Source organism: Lucilia sericata, unplaced genomic scaffold (genome assembly GCF_015586225.1).
Source record: "Lucilia sericata isolate MDLA Ls3-8-SP2 unplaced genomic scaffold, ASM1558622v1 Contig000455F_arrow, whole genome shotgun sequence".
Classification (NCBI taxonomy): Eukaryota; Metazoa; Arthropoda; class Insecta; order Diptera; family Calliphoridae; genus Lucilia; species Lucilia sericata.
The window spans coordinates 215,996-235,527 of NW_023994470.1; the positions used below are offsets into that span (position 1 = coordinate 215,996).

The window sequence follows — 19,532 nt, forward strand, 5'->3', positions numbered from 1 at the left end:
TGAACTAGAACTGAACTAGAACTGAACTAGAACTGAACTTAGACACTGAACTAGAATTGAACTAGAACTTTGAACTAGAACTGAACTAGAACTGAACTTAGAACTGAACTAGAACTGAACTAGAACTGAACTAGAACTGAACTAGAACTGAACTAGAACTGACTAGAACTGAACTAGAACTGAACTAGAACTGAACTAGACTGAACTAGCACTGAATAGAACTGAACTAGAACTGAACTAGAACTGAACTAGAACTGAACTAGAACTGAACCTAGAACTGAACTAGAACTGAACTAGAACTGAACTAGAACTGAACTAGAAGCTGAACTAGAACTGAACTAGAATGAACTAGAACTGAACTAGAACAGAATTAGTACAGAACTAGAATGGACTCCAAGTCCAGATTATACAGTATACTATAGTTCATTTATTTTTAAGGTATAGTCCAGTGTATAATCCAAACGATAGTCCAGACTAAAGTGCTAACTTAAGTCGAACCAATAGTCTAAACTATAGTCCATTCTATATAAAAACCAAACTATATTCAAGTCCAAACTGTAGTGCAGACTGTAGTCCAATTTATAGTCCAGACTTAAGTCCAAAATATAGACCAGTCTAAAGTATAGTCCAATCTGTAGTGCTGACTACTGGTCTTATAATAAAAAATATATTTCAATTTATAGTCTAAACTATAGTCCAATTTATAGTCTAAACTATAGTCCAAACTGTAGTTCAGTCTATATTCCGATGTGGTTCGGTATATAGTCCAAACTATAGTCTAGACTTTAGTTCAAACTATAGTCTACCAGCAACTATAAAAGTCTCTCATTAAAACTAAAATCATGTAATTGACAGCGATTTAAGTTTTCCCTCGTCTACACAAGTTGACACTTTTTCATAAAAGTTTAACACTTTAAAAAAAAAAAAAAAAAAAACAAAGCTTTACATTTCATTTAATATTTTATCTTAAAAAACACAAGAAAAGCTAAAAAATTAACATACAAAAGACTTTCTTAATTGTTTTATCTCATTTTATAAATCAGCTTAAAGACTGAGGAAATTTTTTTATAAAAAATAACTAATGCAGTCAGTCACAAATAAATTTATGCCAAGAAAATAGTCTAACATTTAGCTTATCTGCCACATTTCTAATGAAGAAGAAATGAAAAACAATAGACGGAAAAAAAAGACAAAGAAACAAAAACAACATTGGCAAAATGTCACTTATCTGTCACGCAGCAGTAGCTGTCAAAAGTCATTTGTCATTTTTAATGACATTAGCAACAACAACAACCAACTGCAAACATAGACACACAACAACATTTCCGCTACATTAGAGGTCTGTTAGATAGTCTGAAGTCTTTAAGAAGATAAGGTGGAGTTTGAAGAAAATATTATTTAGTACAAGTACTAAATTCCTTTGTTTTGCTTTAGCAAGAGAAAAACCTCAAATGGAAAGAAAATATTTCACACTTTTTTTGTCAGCTAAATACTCACTAGAATAAATTTACATTATTTGTAAAATATGTAGAAAAAAATGTAACTAAATGAAAAACTTTTAAAAATACATAAATTGTATTGCAATTGAAATAAAAACGCAAGAGCATAAAATATTATTAAAAGGTTTTCAAAAGACATTGTTAATATTTATTTCTGTGAAAACTTTGTTTAAATATTCCTAGTTTAGTAAGAAATATGTAAAGACAGTCTGGGAAATTTTTATTTAATTATAACAGACAATATTTAATTTTCCCCCATTTTGCTTGAGAACTTCCTGTTGACTTTTCTTTAAACACAAGAATATTGTTTAAGAAGTGCATTTGGCAGTTTTTTTTCTAGAACATTTCATAGCGTGACCAGTACTTAAGGAAATTGTTAGTTACTAGCCATGAATAGTCGTCAGTTAGTTAATATAGATTATGCTGAGGTAATGTTTTTTTTCTATGCATAAAGAACAGGCAACAGGTTCACAAGCAATAGTTTATATAATGATGAAAAATTACTTAGCAGTCGGGTTATTAGAGTTTAATAATATAGGGTGGTTTATAGGGAGAGGTTTCTGATACGTTTATTTTAATTTCTTCAATGTAAATCAAACTATAGTTCAGACTATAGACAAGACTATTGTTCAAACTTTAGACTAGACCTTAGTCCATATTTTAGACTAGTATATAGTCCAGCCTATGGACTAGAATATATAGTAAATCCATACTATAGATTAGGCTATAGAGTAGACCAAATTATAGTCCTGACAGATTATTCTAAAGTTCAGATTATATATCAGTCTAGTCCAGGCTATGGATCAGTCTATTGTCCAGACTATAGATCAGTCTATAGCCTTACTCTAGATCAGTCTATAATCCGGACTCTAGATCAGTATATAATCCAGACTTTAGATTATACTATAGTCCAGGCTATAGAATAGTCTATAGTCCATGCCATAGAATCGTCTATACTCCAGGCTATAGATTACTCTATAGTCCAAACTATAATCCAGATTATAGTAGTCTTTAGTCCAGGATATAGATTAGTCTATACTATAGATAGCCTATAGTCCAGGCTATTGATTAGTCTATAGTCCAGATTACAGATTAGTCTATATGCCAGACAATAGATCAGTCTATAAACCAGATTATAGGTTAGTCTCTAGTCCAGGATATAGATAAGTCTATACTATAGATAGCCTATAGTCCAGGCTATAGATTAGTCTATAGTCCAGACTATAGATTAGTCTATAGAACGGACTATAGATTAGTCTATAAAACGGACTATAGATTAGTCTAGTCCTTACTATAGATCAGTCGTAAGTTCTGATTATAAATCAGTCTATAGTCCTGACTATAGATCAGTCTATAGTCCTGACTATAGATCAGTCTATAGTCCTGACTATAGATAAGTCTATAGTCCTGACTATAGATCAATCTATAACCTAGACTGTAGATTAGACTATAGTCCAGGCTATAGATTAGTTTATGGTCCAGGCTTTAGATAAGTCTATAGTCCAGACCATTGATTAGTCTTTAATCCAGATTATAGGTTAGTCTATAGTCCAGACTATAGATTAATCTATGGGCCAAACTATAGATTAGTCTATAGTCTAGGCTATTGATTAGTCTATAGTACATACTAAAGATTAGTCTATAGACCAGAATATAGATTAGTCTATAGTCCAGACTATAGATTAGTCTATAGTCCAGACGATAGATTAGTCTATAGGCCAGATTATAGATTAGTCTATAGGCCAGACTATAGATTAAGCTATAAGCCAGACTATAGATTAGTCTATAGGCCATACTATATATTAGTCTATAGGCCATACTATATATTAGTCTATAGGCCAGACTATAGATTAGGCTATAGACCAGACTATAGATTAGTCTATAGGCCAGACTATGGATTAGTCTATAGGCCAGACTATTTAGTCTAAACTACAATCCATACTATAGTTGGGCTTTAGACTACAGACAAAACTATAATCCAGACTTTAGATTAAACTAAATTCCAGACTACAGGCTAAACTATATACTTTAGGCTTTTGGCTAGACTTTACTCCAAACTATAATGCGGACTATAATTCGGACAATTAACTAGACTAAATCAATATTATTATCGAGAGTATATTCCAGACTCTAATTAATTAACACTTCCTTTTAAAACACCCCTTTGCAATGAAAGAACCGATGACGATTACCGTCGTCGTGTTACTTGTTAGATTCTCAGGAGAAAAAATGCACCTACATGAAAAGGAAATTATACCCAAAAGCACTGAAACGTAAAGATACAAATGATACAAGTACATACTTGTAGCTTGTAAAAACAAAATGTAAAACATATAAGACAAACAAAATTCAGACAAAGGCCAGATAGGTTCTAAAATAATAAATTTTTATTATGCAAAAAAAAAAACAATTTTAAAAATAAACGGAGACGGTTTCAGAACATTTATATGGTTGGGAAAAGTTTTAAATAAATTAATGTTTTTGCCTTTGTTTTGAAGACCATTTCTGTAGACCTTCATTGTAAAATTGATTGATTATCTTATAGTTAATTTGCCATCCAACATATATCCTCCCATATGGTCTAGTGGCTAGGATATCTGGCTTTCACCCAGAAGGCCCGGGTTCGATTCCCGGTATGGGAAGCTATTTTTTTTTATCTTTTCATACACATTAAATAATATTCTATGTTCTTTCTATTCGTGTACACAATATTTATCCCCCTTTCCAACATCCTCGATAGTATAGTGGTCAGTATCCCCGCCTGTCACGCGGGAGACCGGGGTTCAATTCCCCGTCGGGGAGATTTGTTCATTTTTTATTTTTTAATTAACAAATTATATTTAGAAATTTTTTAACAAATCGGGAAATTCCCAGAAAAAATGTTCAACAAAAGTAATAAATTCGTCATTGTACAAAAAATCAAAATCCAGGGAAAACTCCTATTTTCATATGTATTTTTGCTATAAATACAATAACTTTGGTATAAATTCAATATCAGTTTTATTTAAACCCAAAGAAGTGCGTGGAACTGTATTCACAAAGTGAAAAAATGAAATTCATCAATTTCTTCGTTATAGCCTTAATGGCTTACGCCAATTGCGCTTGGGCCAAGACTTTTACACGCTGTTCCTTGGCAAGAGCTATGTACGCTCTAGGTGTACCGAAATCGGAACTAGCACGTTGGACCTGTATTGCTAAATATGAATCACATTATCGCACCCACGTTGTAGGACCTGCCAACACGGATGGTTCTCATGACTATGGCATTTTTCAAATCAACGATCGTTATTGGTGTAAACCCAGCAATGGTCGTTCTTCTCACAATGGCTGTAATGTCTATTGTGATGATCTGTTGGAAGACGATATCAGTGAATCTGTTTATTGTGCTCAACATGTTAAGTCAAAACAGGGTTGGTCTGCCTGGACTACTTGGGCAAAATGTAATGGTAACTTGCCAAGTATTGATGAATGTTTTTAAGACCGTAAAGGCAAAAACCTTGTTAAAACGTTAAAAATGTTAAATAAATTTTAAGAAAAATGTATTCAAAGAAATTCTTTTAATAAATCTATGCAAATTTAAACATTTCAAACTTTTCAACTATTTTATTGAATTGCATAGGAAAGCTTTTAAATATATCATTATAATATAACTTAGTCCATTTTTTTATTAAAATTATTACAAATTTATATTTTGCTATTTCTTTTATCCATAATTATCTTTGTATGTGTTTCCTTTGTTTTTTTTTTTTATTTAAAAGATAAGAGTTCAATATCAGAAACGGTAGCGCTCTTTTACTATAATTTATTCACACTATTATTATAAAAAACATAATTATTAACTCTATGAATGCACATCTTAAACTAGAATAGAGATTCCCAATCAGTTGCCCTCTGAAGCTGAGAAAGAGTTAAGTTTTGAAAGCTTTTCCTAATAACTATAGTTGGTCTCTGACATTGGATTGATAGAGACTCTAATCTGATATAGTTTGGACTATAGTCTAGCCTATAGTGTAGCCTATAGTCAGGACTATAGCCTAGTCTATAGTCTACTGTATAGTCTGGGCTATAGTATAGTCTAGACTATATTCTATTCTATAATCTGGACTATATTCTAGTCTATAATTTGAACTATATTTTAGTCTATAGTCTAGTTTATTGTCTAGCCTATAGTCTGTCTATTGTCTGGTATATAGTATATTATATACACTTGTCTACAGTCTGGACCATAATCTGGACTATATTGAAGTCAATAGTCTGGATTATAGTCTATTGTGGGCTATACTATAGTCTGTAGTTTGGACTATAGTACAGTCGATAGTGTGGTTTATAGTTCGGACAAGAGTCTAGTCTTCGGTCTGAAAGATAGTCTAGTCTGGAGCATAGTATAGTCTATAGTCTGGACGATAGTCCAGTCTATAGTGTAGACGATGTCTAGTCTATAGTTTGGACGATAGTCTAGTGTATAGTCTGGACTATAGGTAAGTCTATAGTATGGACTATAGGTAAGTCTATAGTCCGGGCTATAGTCCAAAGATAGATAGTCTAGTCTCGACTATAGGCGAGTCTATATTCTGGACGATATTCTAGTCTATAGTGTAGACGATGTCTAGTCTATAGTATGGACTATATGTAAGTCTATAGTTTGGACGATAGTCTAGTGTCTAGACTATAGGTAAGTCTATAGTCCGGACTATAGTATAGTCTATAGTGTGGACTATAGTCTAGTCTATAGTATAGTCAATAGTCTGGACTATATTCTAGTCTCAAGGCTGGACTATAGCCTAATCTATAGTCTGGATTATAGCTGGTCTATAGTCTGGACTATAGCTTAGTCTATAGTCTGGACTATAGCTTAGTCTATAGTCTGGACTATAGCTTAGTCTATAGTCTGGACTATAGCTTGGTCTATAGTCTGGACTATAGCTTAGTCTATAGTCTGGACTATAGCTTGATCTATAGTCTGGACTATAGCTTAGTCTATGGTCTGGACTATAGCTTGGTCTATAGTCTGAACTATAGCTTAGTCTATAGTCCGAACTATAGCTTAGTCTATAGTCTGAACTATAGCTTAGTCTATAGCCTGGACTATAGCTTAGTCTATAGTCCGGACTATAGCTTAGTCTATAGTCTGGACTATAGCTTAGTCTATAGTCTGGACTATAGCTTAGTCTATAGTCTGGACTATAGCCTAGTCTACCGTATAGACTATAGCCTAGTCTACCGTCTGGACTATAGCCTAGTCTATAGTCTGGACTATAGCCTAGTCTACAGTCTGGACTATAGTCTAGTCTATAGTCCGGACTGTAGTCTAGTCTATACTCTGGACTATAGTCCTGTTTATAGTCAGAACTATAGTCTAGTTTATAGTCTGGACTATAGTCTAGTCTATAGTCTGGACTATAGTCTACTTAGTAAAACGAACTATAGACTAGTATATAATCTGAACTTTAGTCTGATCTCAACCATATTTTATAGCAGGTGTTTGAGAACCCCTGCTTTCAGTCTGCATACTATTTGTGCCGACATTAAACTGATTTGTTATTGTAGTTTTTGTTGTTTTATCTCTTTATCTAATGAATGTTTCAATGCCACCTTCACTGCCTTTAGCTGTCACTACTCACTCAATTAATCATGAATATTTTTTCCCTTATCGCCTGAATCTCGTCTCTAACATTAAAAGATCTTTGAATAAAAGAAAAAATAACAATAATTTTAAAGAGTAAAAAATGTAAACAACTAAAGGTCAAAGACAAAATTTAATTCAAAATAATAACGTTTATTGAATGGATTGTATTTAAGGAAGAGACAAATATTAACCCATTATAGACGATAGAGATGAAAACGTGCTACACTTTAACTATCACTGGCAGGAGAAAGGTTATAGGAGTAATATTTTTCTCTTTGGTGTTTAACTATTTTAAGGATGGGGTCAAAGGTTAAACTTTGAAATACTAAGCATTTTTACTTAAAATTACCTTTTTTCTTAATAATTCTTAAATTTCCCACTAAACACCTTGTATTTTCACTTAATATTACATATTTGAATATTATGAAATATTTCTCAAAATTATTATACAAATTTATTCCAAACACATACCTCGACCATAATTGCTTTTAGCATTTTCTAACGAACTAAAAAAAATTCTAAATGATTAATATATTTAAAATAAGTATTATCTATAAAGACAATAAAATATTCTTGTAATATTTTATTAAGAAATCATGGAAAAATTAAAAAAAAAAAATACAAAAAGAATTTATTTCTCCAGATTGACAACATACCTACCACCTGTCAATTATGCACAAGTCGTCGATTTTTACCATGAAATCAATGCGCCTGAATAAAAACGCTTGAAATAAACAAATGTTTAATGAAAATCGTCAAGAAAAATGTAGTGGAAAAAATTTTAAATTAATAAAATGCGAAGAAAAAAAAAACGAAATAATTAACATGCTAGAAACGCCTTGGAAAAAAATGTATGTGCAACAGAAATTAAATGTAAATAAAAATGTATGACGGCAATAGCAATGTGATGATGATGGTAGTGGTTTGATAAAAGAATTTATGTTGTTTTAAATGTACAAAAGAATTGTCGTAATATTTCAATTGAAACGAATCATTTGTGCTCTACGACCAGAACGTAAAAGATAGTTTTTTGAATTAGACTGAAGTCTGTATTACAGACAATATTATGGTACAGATAATAGAATATACTATTGTCCGGACTATAGTTTAGAATATAGAGAAGGCCAGAATATGAATTAGACTATAGTCCAGTCTACAGTCTAGTCTATAGTCTAGTCTATAGTCTAGTCTATAGTCTAGTCTATAGTCTAGTCTATAGTCTAGTCTATAGTCTAGTCTATAGTATAGTCTATAGTCTAGTCTATAGTATAGTCTATAGTCTAGTCTATAGTCTAGTCTATAGTCTGGTCTATAGTCTAGTCTATAGTCTAGTCTACAGTCTAGTCTATAGTCTAGTCTATAGTCTAGTCTATAGTCTAGTCTAGTCTAGTCTATAGTCTAGTCTAGTCTATAGTCTCTATAGTCTAGTCTATAGTCTAGTCTATAGTCTAGTCTATAGTCTAGTCTATAGTCTAGTCTATAGTCTAGTCTATATTCTAGTCTATAGTCTAGTCTATAGTCTAGTCTATAGTCTAGTCTATAGTCTAGTCTATAGTCTAGTCTATAGTCTAGTCTATAGTCTAGTCTATAGTCTAGTCTATAGTCTAGTCTATAGTCTAGTCTATAGTCTAGTCTATAGTCTAGTCTATAGTCTAGTCTATAGTCTAGTCTATAGTCTAGTCTATAGTCTAGTCTATAGTCTAGTCTATAGTCTAGTCTATAGTCTAGTCTATAGTCTAGTCTATAGTCTAGTCTATAGTCTAGTCTATAGTCTAGTCTATAATCTAGTCTATAGTCTAGTCTATAGTCTAGTCTATAGTCTAGTCTATAGTCTAGTCTATAGTCTAGTCTATAGTCTAGTCTATAGTCTAATCTATAGTCTATAGTCTATCTATATCTAGTCTATAGTCTAGTCGATAGTCTAGTCTATAGTCTAGTCCTATAGTCTAGTCTATAGTCTAGTCTATAGTCTAGTCTATAGTCTAGTCTATAGTCTAGTCTATAGTCTAGTCTATAGTCTAGTCTAAGTCTAGTCTATAGTCTAGTCTATAGTCTAGTCTATAGTCTAGTCTATAGTCTAGTCTATAGGTAGTCTATAGTACTAGTCTAGTTAGTCTAGTCTAGTCTAGTTAGTCTAGTCTAGTCTAGTCTATAGTCTGGTCTATAGTCTAGTCTATAGTCTGGTCTATAGTCTAGTCTATAGTCTAGTTTCTATAGTCTAGGTCTATAGTCTAGTCTATAGTCTCTCTTAGTCTAGTCATAGTCTAGTCTATAGTCTAGTCTATAGTCTAGTCTATAGTCTAGTCTATAGTCTAGGCTATAGTCTAGTCTATAGTCTAGTCTATAGTCTAGTCTATAGTCTAGTCTATAGTCTAGTCTATAGTCTAGTCTATAGTCTAGTCTATAGTCTAGTCTATAGTCTAGTCTATAGTCTAGTCTATAGTCTAGTCTATAGTCTAGTCTATAGTCTAGTCTATAGCCTAGTCTATAGTCTAGTCTATAGTCTAGTCTATAGTCTAGTCTATAGTCTAGTCTATAGTCTAGTCTATAGTCTAGTCTATAGTCTAGTCCATAGTCTAGTCTATAGTCTAGTCTATAGTCTAGTCTATAGTCTAGTCTATAGTCTAGTCTATAGTCTAGTCTATAGTCTAGTCTATAGTCTAGTCTATAGTCTAGTCTATAGTCTAGTCTATAGTCTAGTCTATAGTCTAGTCTATAGTCTAGTCTATAGTCTAGTCTATAGTCTAGTCTATAGTCTAGTCTATAGTCTAGTCTATAGTCTAGTCTATAGTCTAGTCTATAGTCTAGTCTATAGTCTAGTCTAGTCTATAGTCTAGTCTAGTCTATAGTCTAGTCTAGTCTATAGTCTAGTCTATAGTCTAGTCTATAGTCTAGTCTAGTCTATAGTCTAGTCTATAGTCTAGTCTATAGTCTAGTCTATAGTCTAGTCTATAGTCTAGTCTATAGTCTAGTCTAGTCTATAGTCTAGTCTATAGTCTAGTCTATAGTCTAGTCTATAGTCTAGTCTATAGTCTAGTCTATAGTCTAGTCTATAGTCTAGTCTACAGTCTAGTCTATAGTCTAGTCTATAGTCTAGTCTATAGTCTAGTCTATAGTCTAGTCTATAGTTTAGTCTATAGTTTAGTCTATAGTCTAGTCTATAGTCTAGGGTATAGTCTAGTCTATAGTCTAATCTATAGTCTAGTCTATAGTCTACTAGACTATAGTCTAGTCTATAGTCTAGTCTATAGTCTAGTCTACAGTCTAGTCTATAGTCTAGTCTATAGTCTAGTCTATAGTCTAGTCTATAGTTTAGTCTATAGTTTAGTCTATAGTCTAGTCTATAGTCTAGGGTATAGTCTAGTCTATAGTCTAATCTATAGTCTAGTCTATAGTCTAGTCTACAGTCTAGTCTATAGTCTAGTCTATAGTCTAGTCTATAATCTAGTCTATAGTTTAGTCTATAGTTTAGTCTATAGTCTAGTCTATAGTCTAGGGTATAGTCTAGTCTATAGTCTAGTCTATAGTCTAGTCTACAGTCTAGTCTATAGTTTAGTCTATAGTCTAGTCTATAGTCTAGTCTATAGTCTAGTCTATAGTCTAGTCTATAGTCTAGTCTATAGTCTAGTCTATACTCTAGTCTATAGTCTAGTCTATAGTCTAGTCTATAGTCTAGTCTATAGTCTAGTCTATAGTCTAGTCTATAGTCTAGTCTATAGTCTAGTCTATAGTCTAGTCTATAGTCTAGTCTATAGTCTAGTCTATAGTCTAGTCTATAGTCTAGTCTGTAGTTCAGTCAGTAATCTGAACTATAGTCTAGTCTATAGCCTGGACTACAGTCTTGTCTATTGCCTCAACTATGAACTTGTCTATAGTCTACACCCTGGTCTAGTCTAAAATCTTGTCTATAGTTTAGGACATATTCTGGACTATAGTTTTGTCTGTATTCTGGATTATATTATAGTCTGGTTGATGGATACTATGGCCTTGACTTAACTTAATTTGAAATAGTTATCTTTAATTAAAACGTTCCAAATTTTTCAAGGTTTTCTTTAAAGTCAAGTCTGCATTCAACAAAAGTTCGATTCAGTTAGTATTAAAAGAGCTTATAATCTTTTAAAATGTGTGGGACTTTTCATACAATTGTAACAAACCTAGTTTGCAACATACCTAAACCAACAATAGGGCACACACAAACTGAAAAGAAAAACACTACAAGTGGAAAGAAGAATGTATCAATGAATCAATGAATGGTAGATATAAAGATATGTTGGTAACAAAAGAACCGCAAATAAAGAGAATATGACATGAATACCACAGTCAGTAGGTATATATGTATTTCTTTTGTATTTGCTGGAATGACTGGTCGTTCGATCGAGCTGTACTGGCTAGCTGTCTTGACTCTGCTGGTGCTTCCAGCATGTCTTTTGCCATAATAAACCAAACACAAACAAATAATTTATCTCAAATAACAAATCAAATGTTTTGATATTGAAAAACTATTGTTTCTGTTACAACAACAACAACAACATCAAAATTGATTTATAGTGATTTGCATTAGAAGCAACAACTATAGGAGATGAAGCAACTAAATGGAAACCCCGTTAATACGGCCACTTAAAATGTGTTAAAAGAAATTAACGGTTTAACGAAAATTTTCAAGAAGTTGCTGAAGACAAAAAAAAAAGTAAAAAACGCTGGACAATTTCATTGCTAAATAAAAACATAAATAAAATTAGACAAAAGGCCAAGCAAAAGCAACATCACCATCATCAACATCACATCTTTATAAACAAATCAAAATGTCTTTTTCATTATTTTACGCAGTGAAAGTGAAATTTAACTATTTTTTTATTAAGAAACTTTAGTTTTTTTTCACAAAACTGTTTATTAACAAGAAAAGTTCAGTTCAGTTTTCGTGTTAACAGGCCTGCAGCAAGGTTTCGCTTAAAAACTATACCGGCTAATTTACAAATTTCAAACAAATAATAAATAAAAATCAATTTAACCAACCAAAAAAAATCATTTGGCTGTGCAAAACTTTTGACACAAAGATATAATTTGTTTATTAAAATAATATAAAAAAATCCTAAAAGTGCGTCTGGTTTACAACTGGAAAACAAGTTTTTCTCCTTTATTTAATGTGTTATTGCCCGCCATAATCATACATACATATATTCATTGAGAGATGTTCATCCAAGCATCCATGTGCAAAAACCCACTTATTTTTAGTGTTTTTAAGCGCCAGGCCAGTAGTTTTCCTCCAGTATTATTGGTGTTGGTTATTAACCTTTTGTGTCTGCTTAACCAATTAGAAAAATACTTAATTTCTACTTTTTTTACTTTAGTGGCTTAAAGCCAAATAAATAACATATTTATCATAGTTAATTTGTTTAAAACAATTACGGTTTGTTAAGAAGAAGATGTTGGAAAAATTATACAAAAAACTTAGGTAAGTTATAGGACGCAGAAGAAAATAACTGTTAAGTGGAATGCATTTAAAAGTATAAAAACTTAGTTTAAGGTCTGGACTATAGTCGTATATATAGGATAGGCTATAGTCTGGAAAATACAATAGCCTGGTACATACTACAGGTCAGACTAAAGTCTATAGTCTCTCCTATAGTATGTCTAAAGTATGGACCATAGTCTGTCTATAGCCTGGAGTAAAGTCTGGACTACATACTGTCTATAGTGTGAACTATAGTCTAGTCTATAGTCTGGACCAGGGTCTGTCTATAGTGTAGACTGTAGTCTAGTCTATAGTCTGGCCCAGGGTCTATAGTGTGGACTATAGTCTTTCTATAGTCTGGACCATAGTATGTTTATAGTCTCGACTATAGTCTGTTTATAGTCTGGACTATAGTCTGTGTATAGTCTGGACTATAGTCTGTCTATAATCTGGACTATAGTCAGTCTATAGTCTGGACTATTGTCTGTCTATAGTCTGGACTATTGTCTGTCTATAGTCTGGACTATAGTCTGTCTAGAGTCTTGACTAAAGTCTGTCTATAGACATGACTATAGTCCTCCCTATTCTTGACTATAGTATGTCTATAGTCTTGACTATAGTCTGTCTATAGGCTTTACTATAGTCTGTCTATAGTCTAGACTATAGTCTGTCTATAGCTTGTCTATAGTCTAGACTATAGACTGTCTAGATCCTTGACTAATGTCTGTATATAGTCTTGACTATAGTCTGTCTATAGTCTTGACTATAGTGTGACTATAGTCTTGAATATAGTCTGTCTATAGTGTTGACTATAGCCTGTCTATGGTTTTGACTATAGTCTGTCTATGGTCTTGACTATAGTCTGTCTATAGTCGTGGCTATAGTCTGTCTATAGTCTTGACTATAGTCTGTCTATAGTCTTGACTATAGTCTGTCTATAGTCTTGACTATAGTCTGTCTATAGTCTTAACTATAGTCTGTCTATAGTCTTGACTATAGTCTGTCTATAATCTGTACTTTAGTCTGTCTATAGTCTTGACTATAGTCTGTCTATAGTCTTGACTATAGTCTGTCTATAGTCTTGACTATAGTCTGTCTATAGTCTTGACTATAGTCTGTCTATAGTCTTGACTATAGTCTGTCTATAGTCATGACTATAGTCTGTCTATAGTCTTGACTATAGTCTGCACTGTGGTCTGTCTATAGTATGTATATAGTCTGGCCTGTAGTCTGTCTGTAGACTATACTTAATCCTATAGTGGTATCTATATAAAGTGCGGACTACAATCCTTTCTATGTTCTGTCGGTCAATAGTCTGAACTATAGACTGTCTGTGTTCTGTCTATAGCCTGGCTTATAATCTCTCTTTTGTCTGATCTTCAAAGTGGTCTGTAGTCTTGAATATAAGAGTAAAGACTACACTCTGGACTATAGTCTACTCTGCACTATATTTAATCTGAAGTCTAGACTGCAATATAGGCGATAACTTAAGATATAGTCTGGTTTTCGTCTAGACTATAGTCTGTGCTATAGTTTGATTTTTAGTCTGAACTACATTTTGTTTTACTCCAGTCAATAAAATACCAAATAATTTGGTCTATTTGAAAAACCTTGAAAATATATTCCGATGATTTCATTACTTTCCATAGCTGTCTAAATAAACCTTAAATATTTCTATTACTTTCAATACCATCCAGTAAAAAGTCTACCCCTTGGAAAAGCTACAAAAATCATAAATATTATTCTTTAACACCTTGTCAACATACAATTACAGCCTTTAGACAACACCTCGGAAAAAACACACACACACCCACTTTTTGTAATAATTGTTAATGAACATAGAAAATCGTTGTAATTTAAACATAAATTTAACATTTAAGTGGTAAACTTTAACACCTGGAAGATGTTGAAGAAAGACAAAATAAAGATGTTTATTTACTAACCGTTAAATTTTGAAATTTAGCTACTAATTTGAATTATTACTGAATTAATGAACTTTTAACATAAATTTTGTTTGTCTTAAAAAACATTAATCATTTTCCTTAATTTGTTTCTCTCGTTTTAGTGAATTTTCATCGATTTCCCATAGTTATCAAATGGCTCCAAGCGTTTGTCAAACATCACCCAAATTAACGCCACACAATAATACACAATCGGGAGTGCATAGTGGTGGTGGCGGTGGTGGTAGTGGAGGTGTCAATGGTCAAGTTGGTGGTACATCATCGATTACACAACGTAGTAATTGTGGCAGCAGCAGTATCAATGGTTCAATGGCTTCATATAAAATGTCAACAACATCGGATACAAGTTGGTCTCAGACACAATATAGTAAGGTAAGAAAAATTAAAAAAATTTCCCGTACCGGGAATCGAACCCGGGCCTTCCGGGTGAGAGCCGGATATCCTAACCACTAGACAATACGGGACTTGTAAAATTTAGCAACAATTTTGTTATTTAAGAGAATACAACTGTAGTATTTATATCCAATTACACCTTGAAACTAAAAACACCACCTTTTCAAAAACAACTCTGTTTGTCATACAGCTCACCACTTCTTTATTCACCTCGAAACAAATCACCTCTAATGAAATAGTAAACACAACAACCCTGTTTTAGTAATCTATACATTAAATAAAAAACTCAACATGCTTCACATGTTAGAGTTGCCAGATTAAAACGCAAAATAAACTCTTAAATTACAATAATTAGGGGAATTTAAAAAATGGTTCCTATTTTTCATATCAAATGATCTTCTATTTTTCTTCTCTTAGGAAAATCAACGACCGCCTGTTTACAATCCCGAAGATTATGTAGTGGCTTTAAAGAAATTTGGCAAGAGGCAAAGTGGACCCAATCCCAAGTCAATATATGATGGCTCCGATATAACAGAAGAAAATTATAAATCGGCTACATTACCACACAAACATTCGGAATACAAGTAAGTTAAATAACAATCCCTTAATGTTAACAGAAGCAATGAAAGTCTTCTTCCCCAACAGAAGTCCCATTATAGCACCCGAGGCAAATGAAACCGAAATGTCTTTACGTCAATTTGCCACCATAACAGATTTGTTAACCAAACTAAGAGCTGACTTAAGAGTATCATTTCCCAGGTGGGTTTGAATTTAACAATAAATTTTAATAACTCTTCTAACTGCATAATTTTTATAGTTTTGTCCAAGAATTTGTGGCCTCACCCTCGGATGGTGTTAGTTTGCTGTTAGAGGTTTTACGTTCCATACAACTATCACAGGCCGTTAATGCACCCTTGAATATGATTAACAATACCGGCACCATGCCCCGTAATTCCCAAAGCTATCAAAGACGTGCCCTCCTAGATGAATTGGCTTGCTTGTGAGTATAACATAAACCCTATTCGTAAGAGTATATATGTAATCCGATTCTTTAAAATTCTAGACAATGTTTGAATATATGCTGCTCACGTTCTTTGGAGGCCACCTCACGTTTGGGCACCACTCCCGTGGGTCTAATGCCTTTGGCCTCCTCAGCCACGGGTCAAGGTATAAGAGCTCGCATCTTGGCAATGCAATTAATGGCCAATGCTTGTGATAAACATACGTTTGGTCATGGTAATCAAAAACTAGCCATGGCTGGTCATACCGCTGTCTCAGAGGCAATGTCTACTTTGCGTCTAAGATGCAGTGAACCGGTACGTTTTCGTCTGTTGATGGGTATGCTGAATAGTGGTGGCGGATCGGGAGAACTGCAAGCTGTAGGTGTTAAGTAAGTTTTTAAAGAAAATTTAAGAATTAAAAGAAAAAGATTAAAGAAAATTTTCCACAATAGATTCATAAATGCCTTTCTGGAGAGTTCGGAAAATTTGCAGCAACGTTTGTATTTACAAGCGGAACTATTTCAAGCTGGTTTTGATCCCAATAACTTATCAAAGGTAAGTATTAAAATTTCGGCATAAATCAAGTTCAATAGCACAACAATCAATGAAATATTCTAAACTGAAAGTTATGTAGCCTAGTCTATAGCTTAGACTATAGTCTAGTCTACAGTCTAGTTTAGTCTATAGTCTAGTCTAGAGTCTAATCTATTATCTGATCTATACTATATATTCAAATTAAAACTGCGCTAAAGATCTAGATTTAAAATTTACAGAAGTTTAACAATCTCTTATTCAAAATTCTCTTTACAGACCATTTCATCCTCTTCCCCCTGGTTGGATGTTTTACGCAACGAATTGAAACGTTTCAATGACATTTATGTGGATGTAGACAAAATGATTAATCAATCTCGTGAAGCTGAACGTGTACGCAGTCAAATGGTTATTTTAGAAAGAAGAGTCCAAATACTGCACGAGGAAAAGGCCGTATTAACATCCATGGAAAGACGTTTACAGGAAAGATGTGCCGAATTGCAAAGAGAAATCTTTCGCTTGCAGGGAGCACAAAATGAGAACACCTTTAAATCGCTGGACAAACAGGGGGTAACCTTGCCCAGACATATACCACCCGGCAAACAAGATTCGTCAGAGCATGAAGATGAAGGCATTAGTAGTTCTGATACGGGACCTTCTTTGTCACCAGTACCCATTTTGGTATTGCCACAGAAAAACAATACCGATGTTGATATAGATAATGTCATGGAGGAACTGGACAATGTGGTCAATGAGGCTGAAAAGCAAATATGTTCAAATGAATGTAAATTTTCACAGTTGAATTCAGAAGCCAAGGAAAAAGAGATTATACCGGTAAATATAGTGCCACAACCGCCCAGAAAATCACGATCTTTAGCTCATCTAGTGCAGCCAGATGGTTCCGAATTAGATGGTTCAGAATATGGCATGTTAATGATGCAAAAACACAACACACAAAATGCTGACGAAAGAGTAGCCGCCCTAAAGACATTTTTCGATGAATCAGACTATATACTACAGGATCATGATAAATCTTATCATAGATCTATATTAGATTCTCCGGAAATACCGGAAAATAACACAAATCAACAGAATGCTTTTAATACACCCAACAACACCACCCGAGAACTGTTAGATGTCATTATGAATGCCCGCCATTGTGAGGATGATCCTAATTTGAAGGCTTTAAGAGATAGCAATGATCATGTTAATGAAGATGATCTTGCGGCCAATGAGGCCATTTTAAATACACAAAATAAAAGACATAGTTTTGCCGAGGCCACCAATAGTGCCACAGTACCGGCTCAACATTTTAACGGAGTGTTTTTCATGACCGGCATGAATACACCACAAAAATATCCCAAACCCGACTTAACAGCGGCCCTGCAGGCTAAAAGAGTTACCAAGAATGTGGAACGTTTAGAAGCGGTATTTGCCAGCCATAATGAAACCTTTACTGAGGCTTCAAGGGGTCAACAACTAATACCCTCTAATAGGGAAAAATCCAAAAGTAATCAACAAATCTATTTCGGCAGTAATCCTACCATAAGAATTGGTTCTTATACCAGTCAAAATAGTCGGCCTGATATTTTGAATAACAACAATGTCAACAGTCGAACTAGATCCTATACCCAAGGCTCCAAAGTCACCGATATACCATCAGGTTTATATTAAACTCTTCGGAAATCTCATTTTAAGCAAATTTTCATTAAAACATTTAGCATTTATTGATTTAGAAAAAGAAAAACCCCGAAAAGAAAAGCTTTTGTGCAATAACACAATTTACAAATTGCGAATTCAATGCGTTTTTTATAAGTATTTCCTTAATTATTAATTAAAAATTAATGAAGTAATTAACCTTAATTATTAGACATATAATTTAAGCATATATTTAAAATTTTTTATTAACAAAAATTAATATTTATTTTTATATATAAACTTAGCTGTAAAACCCTTGAAAACATTTTAATTATTTAACTTAAATGGTTTAAAATGGTGGTAGATTTTAAACTGCATTAACTAATTACTTAATTTTAAGTTAATTTAGTTTTAAATTAATTATTTAAAAATGCATTCTATATATTCTCTACACTATTTATTTCTGTCACAACTTTTTCTGCTTAGAAAAATAAAATAAACTTGATAAAATTCTAAAATTATTTAAAGAATTTTATTTAAAGTTTTTGTATTTTTCCCTAATTAGCACTGCATTTGCACCATTTATTTTTTATTATATTATTTAAATTATTTTATAACACTTTACTAACTTTTTCAGTTATAAGCAAAAATTCAGCACAAGTGTTTTTTAACTGTTATACAAAAATTTATTTTTCCAAAAACATTTATTATATGAAAATAAAATACATTAAAAATTTTAGTAATAATAAAAATAAGTTTTAGAAAATATTTAATAATATCTACAAAAAAAGTGTTTTGTTTTTTGAAATTAGGGTGATAATTTTTATTTCTTAAAAGTCTGGCCATAGTTATAAAGTCATTAAATTCACCTCTGTAGAGTGGAGTTCTATACTTCATATGAGATGCCAGAGATTTGTTAAATGATTCTAGTTCAAATCTATTCAGTTCTTGTTCAGTTTTAGTTCAGTTCGAGTTCAGTTCTAGTTCAGTTCTAGTTCAGTTCCAGCTTAGTTTAGTTCAGTTCGAGTTCAGTGCAGTCGTCTAGTTCAGTTCTAGTTCAGTTCTAGTTCAGTTCTAGTTCAGTTTCTAGTTCAGTTTCTAGTTTCAGGTTCTAGTTTCAGTTCTAGTTAGTTCTTAGTTCAGTTCTAGTTCAGTTCTAGTAGTTCTAGTTCAGTTCTAGTTCAGTCTAGTTCTAGTTTAGTCAGTTCTAGTTCAGTTTCTAGTTTCAGTTCTAGTTGCAGTTTCTAGTCAGTCTAGTTCAGTTTCTAGTTCAGTTTCTAGTTTCAGTCTAGTCAGTTCTAGTTCAGTTCTAGTCAGTTCTAGTTCATGTCTAGTTTCAGTTCTAGTTCATTCTAGTTCAGTTCTAGTTCAGTCTAGTTCAGTTCTAGTTCGTTCTAGTCAGTTCTAGTCAGTTTATTCTAGTTCAGTTCT

General features: G+C 32.8%; 2 protein-coding genes and 3 non-coding genes across 5 annotated transcripts in view; 4 read left to right on the top strand and 1 right to left on the bottom strand.

The window, feature by feature from the left end:
- LOC119605036 overlaps window positions 1-18,882 on the top strand; it is a 72,109-nt gene extending 53,227 nt beyond the window's left edge. Inside the window, exons 2-8 of the mRNA XM_037957977.1 lie at window positions 14,643-14,910; window positions 15,349-15,515; window positions 15,577-15,690; window positions 15,749-15,931; window positions 15,995-16,321; window positions 16,385-16,487; window positions 16,743-18,882. Of these exons, the coding sequence (XP_037813905.1) occupies window positions 14,674-14,910; window positions 15,349-15,515; window positions 15,577-15,690; window positions 15,749-15,931; window positions 15,995-16,321; window positions 16,385-16,487; window positions 16,743-18,137 (2,526 nt within the window). The 5' untranslated portion in view covers window positions 14,643-14,673 and the 3' untranslated portion in view covers window positions 18,138-18,882. The remainder of the gene's footprint in view (window positions 1-14,642; window positions 14,911-15,348; window positions 15,516-15,576; window positions 15,691-15,748; window positions 15,932-15,994; window positions 16,322-16,384; window positions 16,488-16,742) is intronic.
- Window positions 4,070-4,141, top strand: Trnae-uuc. Its single transcript has one exon. It is a non-coding gene; the product is annotated as a tRNA-Glu (tRNA).
- On the top strand, window positions 4,230-4,301 carry Trnad-guc. The gene has a single exon. It is a non-coding gene; the product is annotated as a tRNA-Asp (tRNA).
- Window positions 4,496-5,078, top strand: LOC119605056 (lysozyme 1B). The gene has a single exon (XM_037958005.1). The coding sequence runs from the start codon at window positions 4,549-4,551 to the stop codon at window positions 4,975-4,977; it is 429 nt and encodes a 142-aa protein (XP_037813933.1). The 5' UTR covers window positions 4,496-4,548; the 3' UTR covers window positions 4,978-5,078.
- On the bottom strand, window positions 14,931-15,002 carry Trnae-cuc. Its single transcript has one exon. It is a non-coding gene; the product is annotated as a tRNA-Glu (tRNA).
- Window positions 18,883-19,532: the final 650 nt, after the last annotated feature.